This window comes from Epinephelus fuscoguttatus, linkage group LG21, assembly GCF_011397635.1.
Source record: "Epinephelus fuscoguttatus linkage group LG21, E.fuscoguttatus.final_Chr_v1".
Classification (NCBI taxonomy): domain Eukaryota; kingdom Metazoa; phylum Chordata; class Actinopteri; order Perciformes; family Serranidae; genus Epinephelus; species Epinephelus fuscoguttatus.
In genome coordinates this window covers 24,985,301-25,005,733 of record NC_064772.1, presented here as the reverse complement: position 1 = coordinate 25,005,733, position 20,433 = coordinate 24,985,301, and the positions used below count along the sequence as shown (strand labels likewise).

The 20,433-nt window shown below is 41.5% G+C and overlaps 1 protein-coding gene and 1 pseudogene across 1 annotated transcript in view; both read left to right on the top strand.

Annotated features, from left to right (window-relative positions):
- The window catches only part of LOC125882256 (40S ribosomal protein S5-like), a 38,051-nt pseudogene extending 29,144 nt beyond the window's left edge, over window positions 1-8,907 (top strand).
- The window catches only part of cntnap2a (contactin associated protein 2a), a 462,042-nt gene that overhangs the window by 364,585 nt on the left and 77,024 nt on the right, over window positions 1-20,433 (top strand). The window contains exons 16-17 of the mRNA XM_049564641.1: window positions 10,349-10,505; window positions 18,501-18,628. Coding sequence (XP_049420598.1) covers window positions 10,349-10,505; window positions 18,501-18,628 — 285 coding nt within the window. The remainder of the gene's footprint in view (window positions 1-10,348; window positions 10,506-18,500; window positions 18,629-20,433) is intronic.

The window sequence follows — 20,433 nt, the reverse complement described above, 5'->3', positions numbered from 1 at the left end:
GATAGTGTGAAACCCTTGACAGGACTATGTTGCATCACCTGCTTTCACAAGGTACCTTTAAGTTACCTTAAAATATTCAGACCCCTATTTCGCTTACATTTACTCAACCAAGGGTGGAGAATTACAAGGACTTAAAGATCACAGGCGTTTGATATTTTGGTATGCATTGTAGCCCTTTGCAGATCAAACCATAAGCGATAGACAAGGAGGGCGGGGTGTGTTTCAAATACAACTTCAGATCAGGATCAGGGCAAGGGGAGTTTGCAATTAGCATGGATTAAAGGGCAGATTATAGCGGGACTAATGAGAACATAAAGAGATTAGATGCCAGGAAAGAGTCGTCGAGACGTGGGATAGATAGACAGATATGGAGCACGGAGACAGAGAGGAAGGCCACTGAGACCAACTGATATGAGAATGCAAGGAAAGGTGTGCAAGGCAGATATGAGGGAGGAAGGGAGGGGGAAAAAGTAGCCTGGTAGAGCAAGAGATCCAGGAGTGCAGAGAAGGTAGAAAGACGTAATAGGAGGAGAGATAAAAAGAAAGAGGCCTCTGAAACCAAGAGATATGAGAGAGCAAGGAGAAGGTGGGGAGCGTGAAGTAGAGAGAGGCCTAAATATGTGGGAGCCATAGAGACGGAGAAAATGGTGGTAGCGCCGGGAGGTAGGAGGGGTTCATGAGGTAAATTGATGGATAGGTGGTCGGGGAGAGGGGAAAGATTGAGACAATACAAAGAGACAGGGGAGCTCGGCAAAGACTCAGAGACAGATTAAAAGGAGCAGAGGGGAGAATACACAGACACACATGCACTCGTATAGATAAACAAAAGCACAGAGACAAAGAAAGAGACTCACACGTTCTCTGTCTTTCTATTTTTCTCATACAGAAACGCAGACTGCATTATCTGTAGCTCTCAGGGGAGATCCCGAGGCAAGGCCTCCCCACAGTCTCCCTACAAAAACAGAGATGTTAAGAGGATAGGAAGCTAACAAAGACCACCGGGTACAGAGCAGAGACACCAGGCACTCTGCACAACAAACAGAAATGCAAACAAACGATGACAACAAAGAACACAAACCAACGTCATCCTGACAAAGACAAATTGATCCACGACTTTGTGCAAAAATTCTCCAAGATGGGAGGGTACGCTTGTCTTTGTCCAGGCCCCTTGAGAGTAAATGGGCTTCCACGTATTTGTTGTGTCTTATTCTTGCCCTTTCTAATTTGCTAAATTATACAGTAGCTGATCTTGTTAGGGGAGAGAAAAGAAGAGTATTGATTCATGTTCACCCTCCTTAGAGATCCGTGCAGAGAGCAAATGAACTGTTTATATTTTCATCCCCGTGCGAGCGTCGTGTTTCAGCTTCCTGTATAGATAGCAGTCACTCAGCAAGGTCAGTTCATTGTAGATGTAAGGCAATAATAATCACTCTTTTAGGTGTAATGACTCTGGTAAAGGTGATGTCTGAGACAGGTTTATGAGAAAACCAAATCTAAGGGTTATGAATGCCATTCTGGCATTTCAGCTCCAGCTGACCGCCTCTCTTAAAAGCCATCATTTCCCAGACTGGGGATATGAGCGACTGAGCATGTCGAGTGCCATTTTGGACCCACTGACCTTTCAGTTCACGGTCTGACTGGCAGGGGTGTGATCCCTTGATATGATCTAAGCATGGCCCATGGGCTTGCATTGTGTTGAGTTGGGTACGTACTTGTAATGGATAATGCGAGTTATATGAACACAAGTGTGTGTGTGTGCTGCGGACCAGTCTGGGATAAACTGGAAGCAGCCACCAAGCCTTCCCTCCCCTCTCTGACCAAAGACGAGGCTGTTTCCAACAATACCTGGTGGCCCTGAAATGTCAGCCTTAACTCCGCACATACCCAAAAACTGATAACAGATTTGACCCAAAGCCAAAGACAGTGTTTTGACATTTTAAAAAAGCACAATAAAGTCATGGTCTAATCTGCTTCTGTATCAGCCATCCATCATGATTTAGTACCAGCTGTAACCTGTCGGCGGGGATAGTGCCATGAAAAGCAGTTGTTTTTACAACTGACAATTCTGCGTATCCTGCCAGGATTGTTCCCCCAAAACTGGGTATTTTGAGCTAAAAAAAAAAAAGCAATATTTTACTAACAATAACCAAGTGTTTTTGTGCCCAAACCTAACCACGCATAAACCACAGAGTTGTTGAAATGTAAAGTTTCAATTGTAACGTGCAGATGTAACATAATCATAGTTTCAGAGACATATGATGCCAACATTTTTTCTGGTCATTGGGTTAGTTTGACGTATATCTGGTGCATATTTTACTTTATATTTACATATTTCTATTTCATACGCTTCACATGGAAACAACTGTAAAGAATCACTGTTTCCCCAAGTAGTATTAAGGCGTGGCCTACAGACACAAATACTCTACTCAGCTCAGGCCTTGTATGAACCATAAAAATTATATATGGTTCAGTAGCCCTGCTGCGAAGTAAAAGGCCGCAGTTGTCCTGCCATTAAAGGGGAACTATGCCCTTTTTCAAAATTCTCTTCTTTTCTATTTGATTGCAGGTCTCAGTTGTTTTTTTTTACATTCAGTCAGTCTTTACAGGTGCATTTTTCCATACATATCCGCTCCTTCCACACCAAACTAAAGTGGAAGCTATTGAAAAAGCAGGTCAAGTCAACCCCTGCCTTACAAACCATTTACAAATCAAATGGTTTGGCAGTGTCTTAGCAAAAAGGATCCACCAAAATTGTTTTAGGTAGAAATCTAATCCAGATTCTTTTCACAATATTTCGCATATCTTTAATATATGTCCAGAATAAGTATGCATTGCTCTTTCAGAGAGCTCTGGTCAGGGTGGAAAAACCTCTGAGGCAGCATTACATATGAAGAAAGCTACTTACTGTTTAACCATGCTCCTGAAACCTGACACCTCTCAGCCTTCACAAGTGCATCACTATGAGGTGTGCAAAGTCATCCAGTGGGCCTGATTGGACCCTTTGGTCTGGCCCATGGGCCGTATGTTTGACACACCTGCTTTAAGACATTCATAAATATAAGTAAGCATGAACAACTCTCCCAAATCCAAAAACTAGAGTGCTAAAACTCAAATTTTGGATGTCACCAAGTGTAAAGTTTGGAGCTGCTCATTAAAATGGTTAAAGATAGATGGCACTGAGAGCATCTTGGAGAATGTTCCGAGTTAAGGGCACATTTTCTGTTCAAGAACTGGGAACACTACAGTAGAGTAAAGCTCATTTGGATATTAAAAAGAGGATAAACATTCTTTGGGTCCACAACATCAGTCTTCAGAGCAGCTCCAGACTTTATACCTGACAACATCACAAGTTTGGGACTAACTTCTCTGGTTTCTGGCTTTGATAAAGTAGTTCATGTTCATAAGTATTGATTGAACTTTATTAGGCCATGGAAATAATTCCTGATTTAGGTGGTGTTCCACTTCAATATGAGTATTCTGGGTGTCATTTTGGATCTAACTGCCTAGCTAAAGCATCAATAGCTATGAAAGAAGGATGAAACTGACAGGTCTCTTATCACTATGAAGACAGCGATCATGCTCTTTCTCTCGTTCTATCTTTTTTCATTGCTGTCTTTCTTTTTTTTGCTGTCATTCCTCTTATCTCACTACCTCCCAATCTCTCTCCTGCTCCTCTTTTTCTCTCTCTTGTCCTTCTCTCTACAGCTCTATCTGTCTTTGCTTTGGGAGTGTGAGTCTCTGCAAAATACAGCAGACATGATGAAGATGTAGACATTAACCTCTCTGGATAAGAGGAGAGATAAATAGGTGAGTGTGTCTGTAGGTGTGATGCTGAAATAACAGATAGATAAAGCCATCACAATAAGCAGTGTTGTGTGGCTGTCCCCGAGGACAGAGGAAGAACACAACTCCAGGCCTTATCAATCCGTCATGTCTGTTTTCTCCTCTCCTGTGAACATTTAACATGTGTGTTGGGGGATTTGGCTGTGAGAGAGCAAGGAGGGGTGATAAGGAAGGGATGTTAAGATTATAAAGATGATATGGACAAGAAAATTCAGCTTGGAGTGTTTTCATTTATTCATCCTTTGAGGTTTAATGGATAATTCTGGTTTATTTAAACATGGGTCTTATTTACATCATTTAGGCTGCTGTGTCTGTCAGTGATTACAACATTTTACTTATCAAAGTAGTTGCCAAGACCTGGGAATAAGAATACAATAAAGTTTGCCAGGACATAAAACTCAAGGAGTGAGACAAACAGGTGATAAGCTAGAGTATTTAAACCACTTTATATAGAGGTAGAATCAGACAGTGTTCCCGCGGAATTACAATGTGTGGCAGTAGTTTTCCACAGAGAGGAATGATTCAGCAAGCTTTCTGTGTGTGTGTGTGTGTGTGTGTGTGTGTGTGTGTGTGTGTGTGTGTGTGTGTGTGTGTGTGTGTGTGTGTGTGTGTGTGTTGGTGGGGGGTCTCTGAATGCAGCACAGGCATTTATTTCCTCAGCAGCAGTTTGTTGAGTTTGAGTTGCAGGGTGGAGAATTCATCACTCAGTCATTTTGTGGACAGATCGATCAGAGCTGTTCAGAGCCGATCAATGGATTACATTAGAGGAGCAGCTGCTGCAGAGGCGAGTAAAAGCAAACTTTTAGACCCAGCACTGGACTCGGGGGTGCGTGGTTTCCATGGAAACACAGCTGGTTTCCTCTAAAGTTGGTTGAAAGAATGATGGACAAGACTTAAATAAGAACGCTGTTGTTCTGTCTCTTTAATAATCAATGCACTCTTAAGTTTCACTTTCACTGCTCCTGGCATTTTCCTACTCCATCTGTCCCCAGAGTAGCTCTGTGCTCTAAGAGTGTGGTGCTCTGAATTACAGAATGGTAGCTCCAAAAATAGAAAATGAATATGTGGCAGCAAATCCAAACATTATGGCAAGCTGCCACAAATAAATGAATGTGAATGAGAACCCTGAATACAGAAGATAATTTCTCAAGGCACAGGACATGTGTGTGCACAAAACTCCGGCAAGTGCAGAAGGTCAAAGTTGGTCTGGAACAGTGGTTTTCAAACTTTTTGTGCCCAAGGCACACCAAAGGGCCAGCCAAAAATGTCAAGGTACATCTGTATTTATATCTGTGCACAATAGCTTCCATAACATGCGTTAGCACTCGTATCACAACAAAAGACAGAAAAAAATAAGACAGGTCGTCTTCGCTGGTGCTTTGTTGTAATTTCTGCCATACAGTAAAGTGATTAATTGTCCCACTCATGGCTTTCTCCTTTTAATTGTTATCATCCCTCACTCTGGGGGCCAATCAGGGACTCTGATGTGTCACACACCTGTAATTCCCACATGCAAAACGGCAACAAATAGGTTCCCTGTGAAGGTTTTTTTTTTATTCAATTAAATTAAATTACATTTTTTAGCTAGATGCCTCTTCATTAGGAAATGGGCGCACATAACATACTGATACAGTCAATAAGAGATTCATTCATAGCTTTTTGTATAGGCCCAGTTAAATATTGCAATAATAATTTGTTTACACCACCACCAACACACCATTTGAGAATCACTGGTCTAGAAACTGTGATCAACAGTTTGCACAATTATTTTATAATTCTCCTTTTTCTTCTCTTTCAAATAATGCTGGCTACAGTCGGTTTAAAACCTGTATGATCAATAGCAGGTTGTGCTTGATGCCCCATCTGACTTGTTTTTAGCAATGTCACTGTGTTACCAGATTGTAGCAATCATCTTGATGAGTGCAACATTATTCTGTCCACAATGATGGTCAAAACTTAGTGAATGTGACTGAAGTTGTAATTAACTGGTATTATCTGTTATTGTGGTGCAACAGAGCAGTGCTACAGTCCCCAGGACAAGACATACATCTGACTCTTTCACTGCTTTCATTTTACAAAAGTCTGTTTTTCACCAGTTAATCCCTTGCTCCATCATTAACAGTTTTTATTCTTCTGCCCCATGATGACTCCTCCAGTATTTCATCAAATTCAACCCAGAAAAGCCTCTGCTGTCTTCTTTCTGCCCGATGTAATGTTGCTTTAAACTACACACACATAGCTACCGCTCTTAAGAAGAATCTTACTCTAGTGGGACTTCTGATAATTACTGTGCACCTGCTTTTTAAAGCCAGGAATTAAGTACACCCAAACACACACTCCTTCTCAGACATGCACTCTCACACACATACAAACATGCTGCCGAGCCTCATCTTGGCAGTGCCCTCTCTCTGCGGCTCTCCATATGAACTCTCTGCCAGTATGATTCCATCTCTCCTATCTCCATCCATCCATGCTGTCGTTCTCTCATCTCCCCCTCCACCCTCTTCCTCACTCTCCACTCCTCAGTTGTTTGTTTTGGCAGAGCTTGAACTGAATCACACAGGAGACTTTAACTGGCACAATACATAGCTCCCATTCCACCTGATGCCCTGCTGTTACTCCTACACCACTTCTCTCCTCTGCTCTCTCCTCTCCTCTGCTCTCTCCTCTCCTCTGTCTTCTTCCATTACTCATCCTGAAAAATAGGTTATGAAAAGGATCAAGTTGGAATTTTTCTACGTAAACAGTCTTATTCTACTCGCTCCCCACCTGTCTAAAAAGCTTAGAAGAGTGAAGACTCAAATCGGGTGTGTTATGACATGGCAGGGTCAGTGAGAGGCCAAGCAGAAAGTGAGGGAATGAGACTTTGAGCTTTTGGGACATTAACTCACTGTTTCACACTGAATGCCTCTGTTTACTTGGTGCCCTTTGGCTCACACACAAGACAGGCTGACTGTTGTCATTTCAGTGTGACTCGTGAGTGGATGTGCCACATCGCAAGTCTGACCACACCAATGTGCCCACGTTAAAACTCAATTCTCAGTGTGACAGTCTGTTATTTATTTATCTGTTTATATATTTATGCCATTTTGTATTTATAGAGTTTGTGCCAGCTGGAGTGACACACAAGAGCATAAAGGCCTAGTCCACACATACATGGGTGTTTTTTGAAAATGTTTTTTTTTTGTTCTAAAAAAAATCCTGTTCATACCAGCAATGTTTTAAAGAAATCCCTGCCCAAATGAAAACATCCAAAAACACAACTGAGGCGCTGTCAAGAGCATGCCAAATCAACAGGCAACAATGTAACCTTAACCCTAAAGACAAGCAAAGATAAAGACGCAGGCCAGTCATACGATGAAAAAAAAAAATCCTGTAGACACGTCCATACAGAAAACAGTGTTTCTGAACATCTTCATCCCAAAAAAAAGTGACCTAAAACACAATTTGCATTTGGACGAAAGGCTAAAATGCATAGAAAAAGCTACATTGTAGAAAGTACTTGAATACACAATATAGCATATGTTGGTGTTGATGCTGGAACGTTTTCACTGATGATGGGGGATTGCTTTGATCACATAGCAGTCGGTTTGTCCTAAAGATGTCGGTGGAGATTCTCAGTCATCCAGGTCATGGTAATCTTAAATGCTATGTCATAGGCAACTGGACTTGCTTGAGATTCTTGAGGACATTATGCCTCTCATCCATGACTCTTCTGCAGTTCTAATGGACTGGTGCAGAGTTGCAGCCAGAGCCATTTTTTCAAGGACAGCAATGTTCACATCCTGGCCAGAGAAGACAGATGGTTCGAAAGAGGAGTGAAAGAGGCCATCTACGTCAAAGTAGTGGCCTACAACATCACTTATCATCCACCTACAATGTAGTCTTGTAGTTATACAACACCTAAGCCACATTTCCCCCAAACACTTTAAGCATAGTGCTCTTAGGACCAGTACAACACCCATATGGGCATGTACCTAAACCACTAGCACTATTAATTGTTTCCACCGCAGACAGTAGTAGGCAGGGTTGTTACCAGATAGCTGTATCACTGCTCCATCCTGCTCTTGCTGTATTTCCTCTTCAGGGGCAATGCAGAGGAACGTCTGCATCTTGCAGACTGCAAAACTGGAAGCCAACATTTCCAGAACCAAAAAGAATAGGCTGGAGTGATTAGAGTTAGAGTATTGATGGGATATTAAAAGTAGAGCATTGGTGCATTAAGTCCTTGTTGAGCAAGAGTGACGATTCTCTCTTGACCAACCAATGGACTGTTAAGTTTCTAGCTCTGCCTTTTATCAGTATGCTAGATACCTTAACATTGGGGTGATGAAAAAACAGCGAAATAGAACAGTTATAGTTATATTGGTACCATCCACAGCTTTTGATGATGGACATACAAAAATAAGTTTTCCTTTATTTCCGTCTCAGAGAAGTGTGGTACAGAACAGCAGACACAGTGACTGAATGGGAGACTGCCCCAGCTGTGGCTGAGTCTCTGGAGATCAAGCTCTTCGGCAAGTGGAGCACTGACGATGTCCAGATCAATGACATCTCCCTGCAGGATTACATTCCTGTGAAAGAGAAGTATGCCAAGTACCTGCCACACTCTGGAGGATGTTACGCCAGTGCCCCATCGTGGAGCGTCTTACCAACTCCATGATGATGCATGACCACAGCAACGGCAAGAAGATGATGACCGTGCGCATCGTCAAGCAGGCCTTTAAGATCAACCACCTGCTGACAGGAGAGAATCCCCTCCAGGTCTTGGTGAACGCCATCATGAACAGCAGACCCCATGAGGACCCCTCCTGTGTTGGTCATGCTGGTGCCATCAGGAGGCAGGCTGTTGACTCGTTGCCTCTCAGCAGAGTCAACCAGGCCATCTGGCTGCTGTGCACAGGAGCAAGAGACGCTGCTTTCAGGAGCATCAAGATCATTGCCGAGTGCCTGGCTGATGAGCTGATCAGTGCAGCTAAGGGATCATCAAACTCTTACGCCATCAACAAGAAGGACGAGTTGGAGAGAGTTGCCAAGTCCAGCCATTAAACATCTTTGCTTTCTAACAAAAAATAAGCATTCTAATGTTTAATGAACTGGACTGAACTGAGCCAGACTGCTTGGTGGAAATGAGTCTCTATAGGCAACATAACTTGCCTTTCACTTTGAAAAGTAGCTGCAGACCGTCTTCAAGGACGATGACATGACACTCACTAATTAGGCTGTGGGGCAAGATGATGGCGTTTCAAGTGGCTGGGGCTTAGCTTAGTTGGCTGTGGTTGGGGACCTCACTGACCTATCTGTGAAGGTCTTAATTTCAAACTCGGTTCTCACTTGTATAGAAGTACCCCAACACACACACACTCAAATGCACATATGTGTCCACACAAAGGAAGAGGATTGTGAGGTCTCTTGAGCAGGCAGTGTTAATCCTATTGACAATGGCTTGTCTGAACAGCAGCCTGAAGAGAGATGAGGCTAATTCTCTTTATGAGGACAATAAAACCCACAGGTCACCAAGGCCAAACACACACACACACACAAAATATATATATAAGCACATACAGACACACCTGCAGCTTCCACCTGGAGTTTAGCTCCAGTTCGGATTATAAAAAAGTGTAATAATACAATACAGTATATCACACCTCTCAATGCAATTGTGCTGCATCAAAAGTCAGCTTCAATCCCCTCCTGTAAAGAATGTGGCTCAGGAGATTTCATTGTCTCAGAAAGAATTTGACAAAGCGATATTGACAATGCAGCTTATTTTCCTTGAATAAAGAGGGAAATGTAATATTGTTTCATTATCCCCTGCTGTTGTTGTGATGTATTTCCAGGCACCAAAATATTTACACCTATCTCTCTACCTATTTACTGTCTCCTGCCAGAATACGTTATCCAAGGCAAAGAAAACAATATTACATTTCTTATTGAAAAGCAGTGATCCTTCACCTTTTACCCACTCATTAAAACACACACACATGCACGCTCACAGGCACACAAAGAGGTGTTTGTGTGTCAACAGATGTGCTCAGAGGAGCCTACGTTCACGGAGACACTTATATAAACACTGATTCGCACATAACAATGCAAAAGATAAATGTAAATGCAGCGCTGAGTCTGTGTTTTAGCAGATCTCTAAAATCACAGGTGTGATCTATGACTAAGTGTGCCTGCCTGTCTCAAAGGCATTTACCATCCAGCTGTGTAAAACATGTTGAGCAAATGAATTACATTCACCATGCAGCTGCTTGCTGTCAATATAAATCACATTAATGCGACAAAAGCCTCAAACACTGAATGATTTAACAATTAATCACTTACAATGGGAAGGAGTTTGGACAGTTTAGTAACACAACTTAATTGCCTCCACAAAAGTTTGTGTTTTCCGGAAGGGAAACAGTGAATATGTTGTATTTAGCTCGAAACCAGTGGGGACATGACTGTTCTTTTTCTTGGAAGGAACTTATATATTTTTTGTGTTTTTGTGTTTGCTTCCCAGATGGGACCCCCTACACTTGGTGGGTAGGTCGGGGCAGCGAGAAGCACTTCTACTGGGGAGGCTCAGGGCCCGGCATCCAGAAATGTGCCTGTGGCATCGACAGGAACTGCACTGACCCCAAGTATGACTGCAACTGCGATGCCGACCATAAACAATGGTAAGTCAGACTGTCACGTAAAAGTTCAGCAGGAGCACAAACAATTTGTATCGTATTGATTAACTTCTCTACAGTTTCGGTTATGCATTGACTTTAATTAAAGTCTGCAGAAACAGCTGCCAGTGAAAAGTTCTTGGTCACACCCGGTCCACCCACTGCAGCGGAGCATAGCGGGTCATGTGGGGACGTTCATACAGCCGAGTCAGCACATCTGTTATTTGCATCATTCTGCTGTGCATTCTGCTTAATGCTCCTTTAAGCACCCAGCTGTATCCATCCCACTTCAATTTCACAGATTTGCCCTATCACTAACGCTACAGTGCGTCTGGGTTATCAGAGGCTCTATGGCACATATACTGTCTAAGAGCCAAAGCTGTTTACCAAAATAGTATTAGGTTCCTCAAACACAATGCTTAGTCTTTATCCTCAAAGGCTTTTCTCTCGTAACATATTGCTCGAAACTGTTGTTATCTTTACTTCTTATCCAAGTATGCTTTTATAGTACACAATGTGACAGTGTTTTTATTTGTCAACACTGTACCTTAATACTACATCTAACTAGCTCTACCTTGCAATACAAGAGCAGCACTACTTCTTTATCTCTATTTCTCTTTCATGGTTCATAAGCTGGTGGGAAAGCAGACTTTTTGTCTGGGATATGTAGCTTTAGCTTCTGTCTTTTAGCACAGTGACATAGGCATCAAGTGCATTTTTAAGTCAGCCTGAGACTGATGTGTCTCAAGTCGGATGCTTCCATTGCAATGTGTACTTACTTGCGTAGTGCGAGTATTTCAACAGGGTAGTGTTTTCTCAAATCAAACATAGCTGTTGTGCATTTAAAAATTACGATAGCAGTGGAAAATTGCAACCGGACGGAGCGTAACTGCCAACATTTGACCATGATTATCACCCACCAAAATATCCATCAGCTTGTTGCAAACACCACTGCTTCCTCGACCACCATTTTGTCATGTTTGGTGGTCCCTCCTCTTCTGTTACATAGCCAAGATGACGACACCTTGAGGGTGAGAAATGTCCAGCGTTTCGCACTCAACTTTGTGATTGTTAGTGTAGTGTTGTCCCCTAATAGTTGACCAAATGTTAGTCGACTTAATCAGCAAGATTTCGTTGGTTGCTTAGTCACAGAAGAAAATCCACAAGAAACGTGAAATTCTATTCGAAGCTGCTCCTTGTCAAAAAAAAACATCTAATTCTATATGACTGGACCATTAGGGAATTTAATTTGAAAGGACAGACACAGAAAGTGGCCACGCTCAGCAGTCAGACAAAAGTCATGGACCTGCAGTTATTCCACAGGCTAGTTAATAACATGTCAGGCAGGAAATCCAAAGTGTGGGATCATTTTGAGAAGGTGAAGGACGAACCCAAGGTGATATGTAAACTCATCTTCATTGGTCGACTACAAACATGACGCATCATGTGAAACATGGAAGTAGCTACATGCCCATTAGCCCACAGCGTCATTAACAGGCGGCTCGCTCAGTGTGTGACGTGTACTTGTAGATAAAATATAGGCCTATATTAATGAAGGTTCATTAGTACAGTTTTGTATTTCTCTGTAATGTGGCACAGTGTTAAAGGGCCAGTGTGTAATATTTGGCATGGTTTATTGTCAATCTGAATCTGAATCTGAATATTCTACCCATTAATATGTTCATACAAGTGTATGATCGCTATAAAATAAAATTCGTTTGGTTTTCGTAGCCTTATAATTATGCTTTTATATATATACATATATATATATAGCAAGGGCCTTGCTTTAGAGAGGTCGCCATCTTGCGCCGCCATGTATCCATGGCAGACCGAGTGGACAATCCAGCCATCCAGAGAACGCGTTTTGCATGTATAAATGAACCAACGAAGACAGCGGAAGGAAGGAAGAAGGAGGAGGAAACAGCAGAGTGTTAGTAGTTTGTCGATAGAGAGTAGTGAAAAGTTTTTTTAGTTATAAAGTTTGCGAATGGACCACACTTACCACGCAACAGGAGAGAATGAACCCGAACCGTCATCTGCGAGGAAAAGAAGACGCAGCTTCACTCCTTGTGATGCACTCTCTGCGGCGCTTTTCCTCCTGATGATATATCTCCCCAACGATGGTAGCAGTAGCACTGAATCCCATTCTGTGCATTCAGCCTCTCTTCTCGCCCACTCAGCATCAAACACATGGAGTTCCTCATCTGTATGCTCCGGCTCAAACAGGTATGGCTCTGGGTCTGTGTCCACTACAAGAAACTCTTCAAAATCACGTTCAAAGTCGTCCATTGCAGCTACTATAGTCCGGAGATATCGCTAGGCTAAATAAACAGCTGAGCTCTGTTTACAGGCTACGCTGTCAGTCAGTGTGCGGGCTAGAGATTGGCGGAGCAGAGAGGGGAAGGGGGTCCCCACTTAGTATCGTAAACGAGTATGTGTGTAAAGTTATGAAGTGTGTCTGTTACGCTAGAAGAGTCTTTTACCCCCTGGAGTGTTACCGGAGTTTCTGGAGTGCTCAAATAAACGAACGCTCCTCTGGTCTCCTGCTCGTGAGGGATTCATTACAATATCGTAACATGGTTTAGATTTCTAAATAAACATTCACCTCATCACTAGATAGACCTACTCCTGAAAAACTCGTGCGCAAGGCTTTTTGTCCCTACGAGGCCACCGTCATTTACCCGACGGGAGGGGTGAGTGAGTGAGCCCAGCAATCTAGAATTTGACCACTGATGTCACTGTTTTCAACCCATTTTACACACTGGCCCTTTAATAATGTTACTGATACTATTCTTTCTCACACCTTCAACTCAAACCATTGTGTTGCCCCGCCCAAAATGTATCATTTAATAATTACATTAATATCGTAAACATGCAGGTGGCTAGTCGACTAATGGCCCTAAATGACGACTGTTGGTCAGCTAGGAAAATTCTTAGTCAGGGCCTAGTTTTGTGTACACCATCCAAGTACTCATAGTGCACTGCATTCAGCCATAATTGTCAATGTGAATGCATTTATGCACTCAAAATTGCAAGTGTAAGTACGGAAGAAGGCAAATTGAGACACAGCATGAGAGTAGATTAAATCTGTTGAAGACAGTTTTAATTTCAGTGAAATCTACAGTCATCAACTAGAAATCAGAGGCTGCTTTTGTATATATGCCACATTTAGTGCAAAGTGCACACATGCAGTGCTCGAGTGCAAAACTTGATATGCATAGCAACAGTAACCAAGTGGGATGGGGCTTAGTGAACGGTCAGTTACTGTAATTACAATCAATAATGCGTGGACATTTCAACAAAGACACTTATGCTTTTTAATTACCTGAATTAAATGTTTGAAGTAAAGATTCTCACCACTGGGATCTGCCCAGTATTACCAGCACCACTTACTATCAGCCACCAAGCAGCTCCAGTGGAACAGTTAGGAGTTAAATGCCTTGTTCAAAGGTTCTTCAGGGATCCAAGAGTGTTTGTTCTTCAGCCCACCCACAGATTGTCTCAGCTGGTCACAGGAGCTGCTTAAACTTTGATTTTAACAGTATAAAATGTTTTTTGAAGCACCGTACCTCAGATGTGCAACTGTACAAAAATAATCGCACTTTAAAATGAAAATTCAAAAAAAGGTCAGCATATTAAGTGCTTATTACAATACTCTTAATAAATATATGTTCTGTTACAGAGACTTTAATTTTGGTTGACATTTACATATAAAAATATCTCACAGTTTTGCCATAACCCCCACAAATAACATACTGCCTGAAAGAGCGTAGCTGATATGGCAACAGTGATTGTGTTGCTGTATCAACTCAACTTCAAAGTGAAATATGTCATGGGTTTTCTTTGATGGGACAATTCACTGTGGTGAGAGTATGTAAAATCGCCCGCACTGCTAATGCTAAGGTTTGCATTAATCTGTCAGCTCAGAGCCTGCCTCAGCCGGACAGTCTGATGAGGTGTCTAACTTCAAAGTGACTGAATGATGAATGCCATCATCAGTGATGCGTTTATTTAAGAGGCATGTTTGCCTCCAGAACCAACAGTTTGTGTTTCAAAGCTCCTTTAGCCAGCTGATGGATATTCTCATTAAACCAATTGCGTCCCTGTCTGTGGGTGGGTGTGTGCATGCATGTGTGTACATACTCTATGTCTGTCTGTGAGTAATTACTGAGTGTTAGCAAGAAGGAGAGATTTCATTTACTTTCATGTCTCCCTCTTCATCTCTAAAACTGATGAGATCACAAATAAGTCTTACTCTGTCTGGTTCTCTCCATTAATAATGTATGCATTAATGTCTCATTGTTTGGCTGAGTGCGTTTATGAAATATTACCCATATAACTCTATTTCCACTCATTACCCATATTTTTGGCAGTACATAGGAACACACACACTCACATATGTATGCACACACACATACATGGGTACACAAAGCGTATACAAAGCCATAATGTAGATCTTACTGTTTTATTTCTTGATGGCAGTGAATAACGAACAGTTAAAATTAAACAGTTCTGTTAAGAATTTATAACATTTCACACTCAAACTCATTCCCACTTCAAAGCCTGTGATGTAGATATTTGTTTGAAGTATTATTAGGGCACTGTCAGTCAACTAGTGAATGTAAAAGCAGGAAAAAGTAATCAATAGTTTTACATATGTATAATTTGTTTTGATTAATTTCATTCCTCTGATTGTTCGATTTTGTTGATTCACTCTCCCTATCAACTATAGATTGCTTTAATATCAGCCCATCCATACATCCATCAATGGACTGCAACAAGTTATTTATTTATTATTGATTGATTTCATATTCCATCCTTTGGCCATTTTTGTTATGTAATGCTGAGTTTATGAAACATGCATACTGACCTATGTGCTTTTTTTCTAAACAAACCAGTCACGTCTTGTCTTTTGACAACTGACAAGTGGCTCAACCTCACACACCTCATTCCTCTCCCCGCATCACTGCGCCACTAACAGCTGTTAGCGCCGCTAACAGTGGCTAACAGCAGCGCTGGCCTGTGATTGCATTACCTTTCTCCTTCAGCAGCTCTCTGTTATGCTGCAGTACACTGTGTGCACAATTATTAGGCAAGTGAGTATTTTGACCATATCATCATTTTTGTGCATATTCTCCAACTCCAAGCTGTATAAACTTGAATGCTTATTGGATTTAAGCATATCAGGTGATGTGTATTTGTCTAACGAGGGAGGGTGTGACCTAAGGAGATCAACAGCCTATATCAAGGTGTGCATAATTATTAGGCAGCTTCTCTTCCTCAGGCAAAATGGGCCAAAAAAGAGATTTAACTGACTCTGAAAGGTCAAAAATTGTAAAAAGTCTTTCAGAGGGATGCAGTACTCTTGAAATTGCCAAGATATTGGGGCGTGATCACAGAACCATCAAACGGTTTGTTGCAAATAGTCAACAGTGTTGCAAGAAAGGTGTTGAGAAAAAAGACGCAAATTAACTGCAAAAGATTTGAGAAGAATCAAACATAAAGCTACCCGGAACCCATTATCCTCCAGCGCTGTGATATTCCAGAACTGCAACCTACCTGGAGTGCCCAGAAGTACAAGGTGTTCAGTGCTCAGAGACATGGCCAAGGTAAGGAAGGCTGAAACCCGACCACCACTGAACAAGACACATAAGTTGAAACGTCAAGACTGGGCCAAGAAATACCTGAAGACAGATTTTTCAAAGGTTTTATGGACTGATGAGATGAGAGTGACTCTTGACGGACCAGATGGATGGGCCCGTGGCTGGATCAGTAATGGGCACAGAGCTCCACTTCGACTCAGACGCCAGCAAGGTGGAGGTGGGGTACTGGTATGGGCTGGTATTATTAAAGATGAGCTAGTTGGACCTTTTCGGGTTCAAGATGGACTCAAAATGAACTCCCAAACCTACTGCCAGTTTTTAGAAGACACTTTCTTCAAGCAGTGGTACAGGAAAAAGTCTGCATCTTTCAAGAGGACCATGATTTTTATGCAGGACAATGCTCCATCGCATGCATCGAAGTACTCCACTGTGTGGCTCGCCAGTAAAGGCCTTAAAGATGAAAAAATAATGACATGGCCCCCTTCCTCACCTGACCTAAACCCTATTGAGAACTTGTGGGCCCTTCTTAAACGGGAGATTTACAGGGAAGGAAAACAGTACACCTCTCTGAACAGTGTCTGGGAGGCTGTGGTTGTTGCTGCACAAAAAGTTGATCGTCAACAGATCAAGAAACTGACAGACTCCATGAATGGAAGGCTTATGACCATTATTGAAAAGAAGGGTGGCTATATTGGTCACTGAATTTTTTTTTTGAAATGTCAGAAATGTATGTTTGTAGATTTTGAGTTGTTTGTTTATTATTCTCACTTTAATAGATGAAAATAAACAAGTGAGATGTGAAAATTTTCATTTTTCATTTAGTTGCATAATAATTCTGCACACTAATAGTTGTCCAATAATTGTGCACACATGGATTTTCTCCTAAGAAAGCCAAAACCTCACTTTTACTTTCTTAAATATTCAAGTTTGAGGTTTATTAACATTTTGGATTGACCAAGAGCACTGTAGTTGTTCAATATTAAGATTAATCCTCATAAATACAACTTGCCTAATAATTGTGCACACAGTGTAGAGCCGGGGTAGTAGTGAAGCACCTCTTGCTCCTCAGTCACGCAGTTCTGGCCTGGCTCTCAACCAAAATGCCGAAGGCGGGGCTGTATGTCCCTTGCTGGCGGAGGTATTCTCAAGATGCCGAAACGTTATGGAACCTCCCAGATGACTTACCCGCACAATGTACAAACAAATCCCAAATTTTCCCTTTACGAGAATAGGTCAGATTATTGGTGGAGGTAATAATACACCAATGATGACATATTTATGAATGCAGACATCGATTTTTGCCAATAAACAACTAAAAATGTTTCACAATGTCCCTTTAATGTTTATGCTTACATTGTGTGCAAAATAATTATAATAATAATAATTATAAAATAATTTTAACTTTAATTTATGTTCACGGCATATGTTGGCACTGCTTGTGTGTGTGTGTGTGTGTGTGTGTGTGTGTGTGTGTGTGTGTGTGTTTAGAGTATGAATGAATGATATTTTATCCCCTCCTTTATTAGTATTTTATTACTTTTAAACAAGTTCCATTTTATTCTGTGCGTTTAATTCCGTTGCATTCATTTACAATGACAACAAAAGGAATTGAATTATCATTATTTTATTTTATTATTAATATGTTTACTGAGTTTTTTAATCCACACAATAGTCACAATAGCTTTAAAGTATTTATATAACACTAATATTAAGAGAAAATTGACAAACGTAGAATATTCATATAAAGAAATATTCTAAAAGGAAAAAATAGCAAGCGACATGAAGTAAATGAAATATAATTTTGTACAGTTGTAAACCCACATGCATATGGGCAAACTGTCATATTGCAATTATGTCTGTAACCACCTCCATATTTCTTCCTTCTTACTTTAGACGTACCGCTGCTCATGTCAGTTTATATCCACACGTAGTTCCAAACATATTTACAGACACCGCCTGTCAAAACACTAATTACATTTAGTTATACTTATTAAATATAGTTAGCATCTAACGGCATATAGGCATACTTTTGTAACATAATTATATACATACAGCTGTCATGTTTTCCTGCTGTAACACTGTTTCTCTGCCTCCCGTACAAGGAGACGTATTTCATTTTCAGCATTAGCCTTTCCTCCTTCATGTCATAATGACCTTTCTTTGTCTGCTGTAAATGCTGCATATAAACACACTACGAGTACTCCGTCAAAGCCAAGGAATTACACTCAGAGGTTATGAATAGTGTCGCCATATAATCACAAATGTGCAAAGTACAAAAAGGTTTCCAAACAGCAAAGGATGCAGAAATTTCAGATTTAATTACACAGCAAGGTGAGGATCTTTAATAATCTTCTTCGTTTTCCTTCTGTCTGAGTGTTTCTTTCATCTTGTCTTACAGGAGAGAAGATTCTGGTCTCCTGGTGTATAAAGAACACCTGCCAGTCAGCCAGGTTGCCGTGGGTGACACCAACAGACCGGGGTCTGAGGCCAGGCTCACTGTCGGACCACTCCGTTGCCAAGGAGATAGTAAGTGTGTCATGGATACATATGTGTGCTGTGGAGCTGTAGCTGTTGATGCTTCGGTATTTTGATTAATCTGCAGCATGGCAAAACCGTTTCACAATCCAGTGATGAGTACATCGGAGCAGAGGTGGTACACATAATACACATATGATAATTTCATGTAAGTAATTAAGCACCTCCTTAATCACTTCTGTGCCTTACTCTTCTCGCTTTGTCTTCCGCCACCCAACGCCATCTGGTTGCCTTTTCACTATCCATTAGGTCCAATTGCTCTTTTTGTACGATTCTCTACTCTTATAGTCACAGACTCCACCTCCCTACACATATTTTAAGTGTAATTCATTTGCCAAGACTGAGATAAAACAGAAGCTCTTTTGGCCATGATAATAGTGTAGTGAAAATCTGATATCGTGTCAGCCAAAGCTTGGACCAACAAGTGTAATTGTGAAGATGATTATATCGATAAAAACAGGAATCCTGTGAGAGATGAGGGGTTTGAAATGTAATTAATTGATGATTGATTCAGGGACATGCAAGAAGTAACTTCATCACAGGAGGGGTCTCGACAGAGGACGCCAAGATGTGCTCAGATTCAGAGAGAGTGAAAAGGTCAGTAATGTAGCCAGGAGCTAAATCACACTGTGCTTTAGAATTATCAGCGAGATCTTAAAAATAACTTCAAAGCTACCAGGGTGCCTTCACAGAAAAGTGAAGACTGGTTTGAGCGTTCTGGATTAGCTGCAGGTGTTAAAGGGACCTTTGAGTGAGGCAGGAGGGCTGCAGTTACAATGGCCTAATTGAGAGGAAATACTGAAAATGCCTTAATGACTTTCTCCATGTCAGCAGCTGAGAGGAGCGGTTTCACTTTCAAAATGATTCTCGGCTGGTTGTTAAGGCACGACTGCATGACCTTTGTGGACGGCTCATCAGAGGTTGAATCAAGAGAACACCTCCAGTCTCTTTAATTCATCTCTTTTTTTCAGATTCCCCCTGTTGACAATGTGCGAGGCTTTTGAACAGTCGGGGGGAGCAAAAGGACACTTCTTTTATTTGATGTTAAGTTGTGGAAAACTCCTGGACATTGAACTTGAGCAGACTTTTGAAATAGTTGGGTTCATAGCTTTTGATAATTTTACTCTGTGGAAGACTTTATAGAGAAAATGAGATAGAACAAAGGTCACCAGGCTGTAGAGTATAGTTAAAGTTAAAGGTTGTCTTACCTATTAAGATATGGATTGCTCTATGATGTCTGTTGAACCATGGTAGTGTCGTGTCTGAAATGCCAACACATTTTTAAAGCAGGTCAAGTAGCACTGCATGGGCAGTGGAACAGGCAGATCTAAAATAAATAGGATCACATTCTCCTGTATTTTTTTACCAAAGCAGGGCCCTTGTGACCCTCAGAAGAGCTGTCTCGTATACAGGGAAGCAGGCTAAGGGGCCTGTTTTGTGCCAAATTTCAAGAGCGCGACAGCAGGTTGCGTCTGAGGTTGCCAAGCAACCTCAACAAGCACAGTACCATAGCCCATTTACCTGAAATCCTGAGTGCAGAGCTGATCTTCTTCCAGGCACTGTTTATAAGTGTGTGGGCATTTTGTCCGTGAGACATATGTAAAGCTCTGGGTAGCCCTGCATTAAAATGATCTCCATATTTATCACAGACTGATATTTACAAAAGAAGGGAAGGATATCTGTCAGCTGTGATTGGTTGTCCCTGGTCACATGACATGTGGTGCACGCTGCTGTGTTCCAAAGATGAACTCAGTTTATCTCAGAAATGGGCGCTTGTGAAAACATGTGCGAAGCAA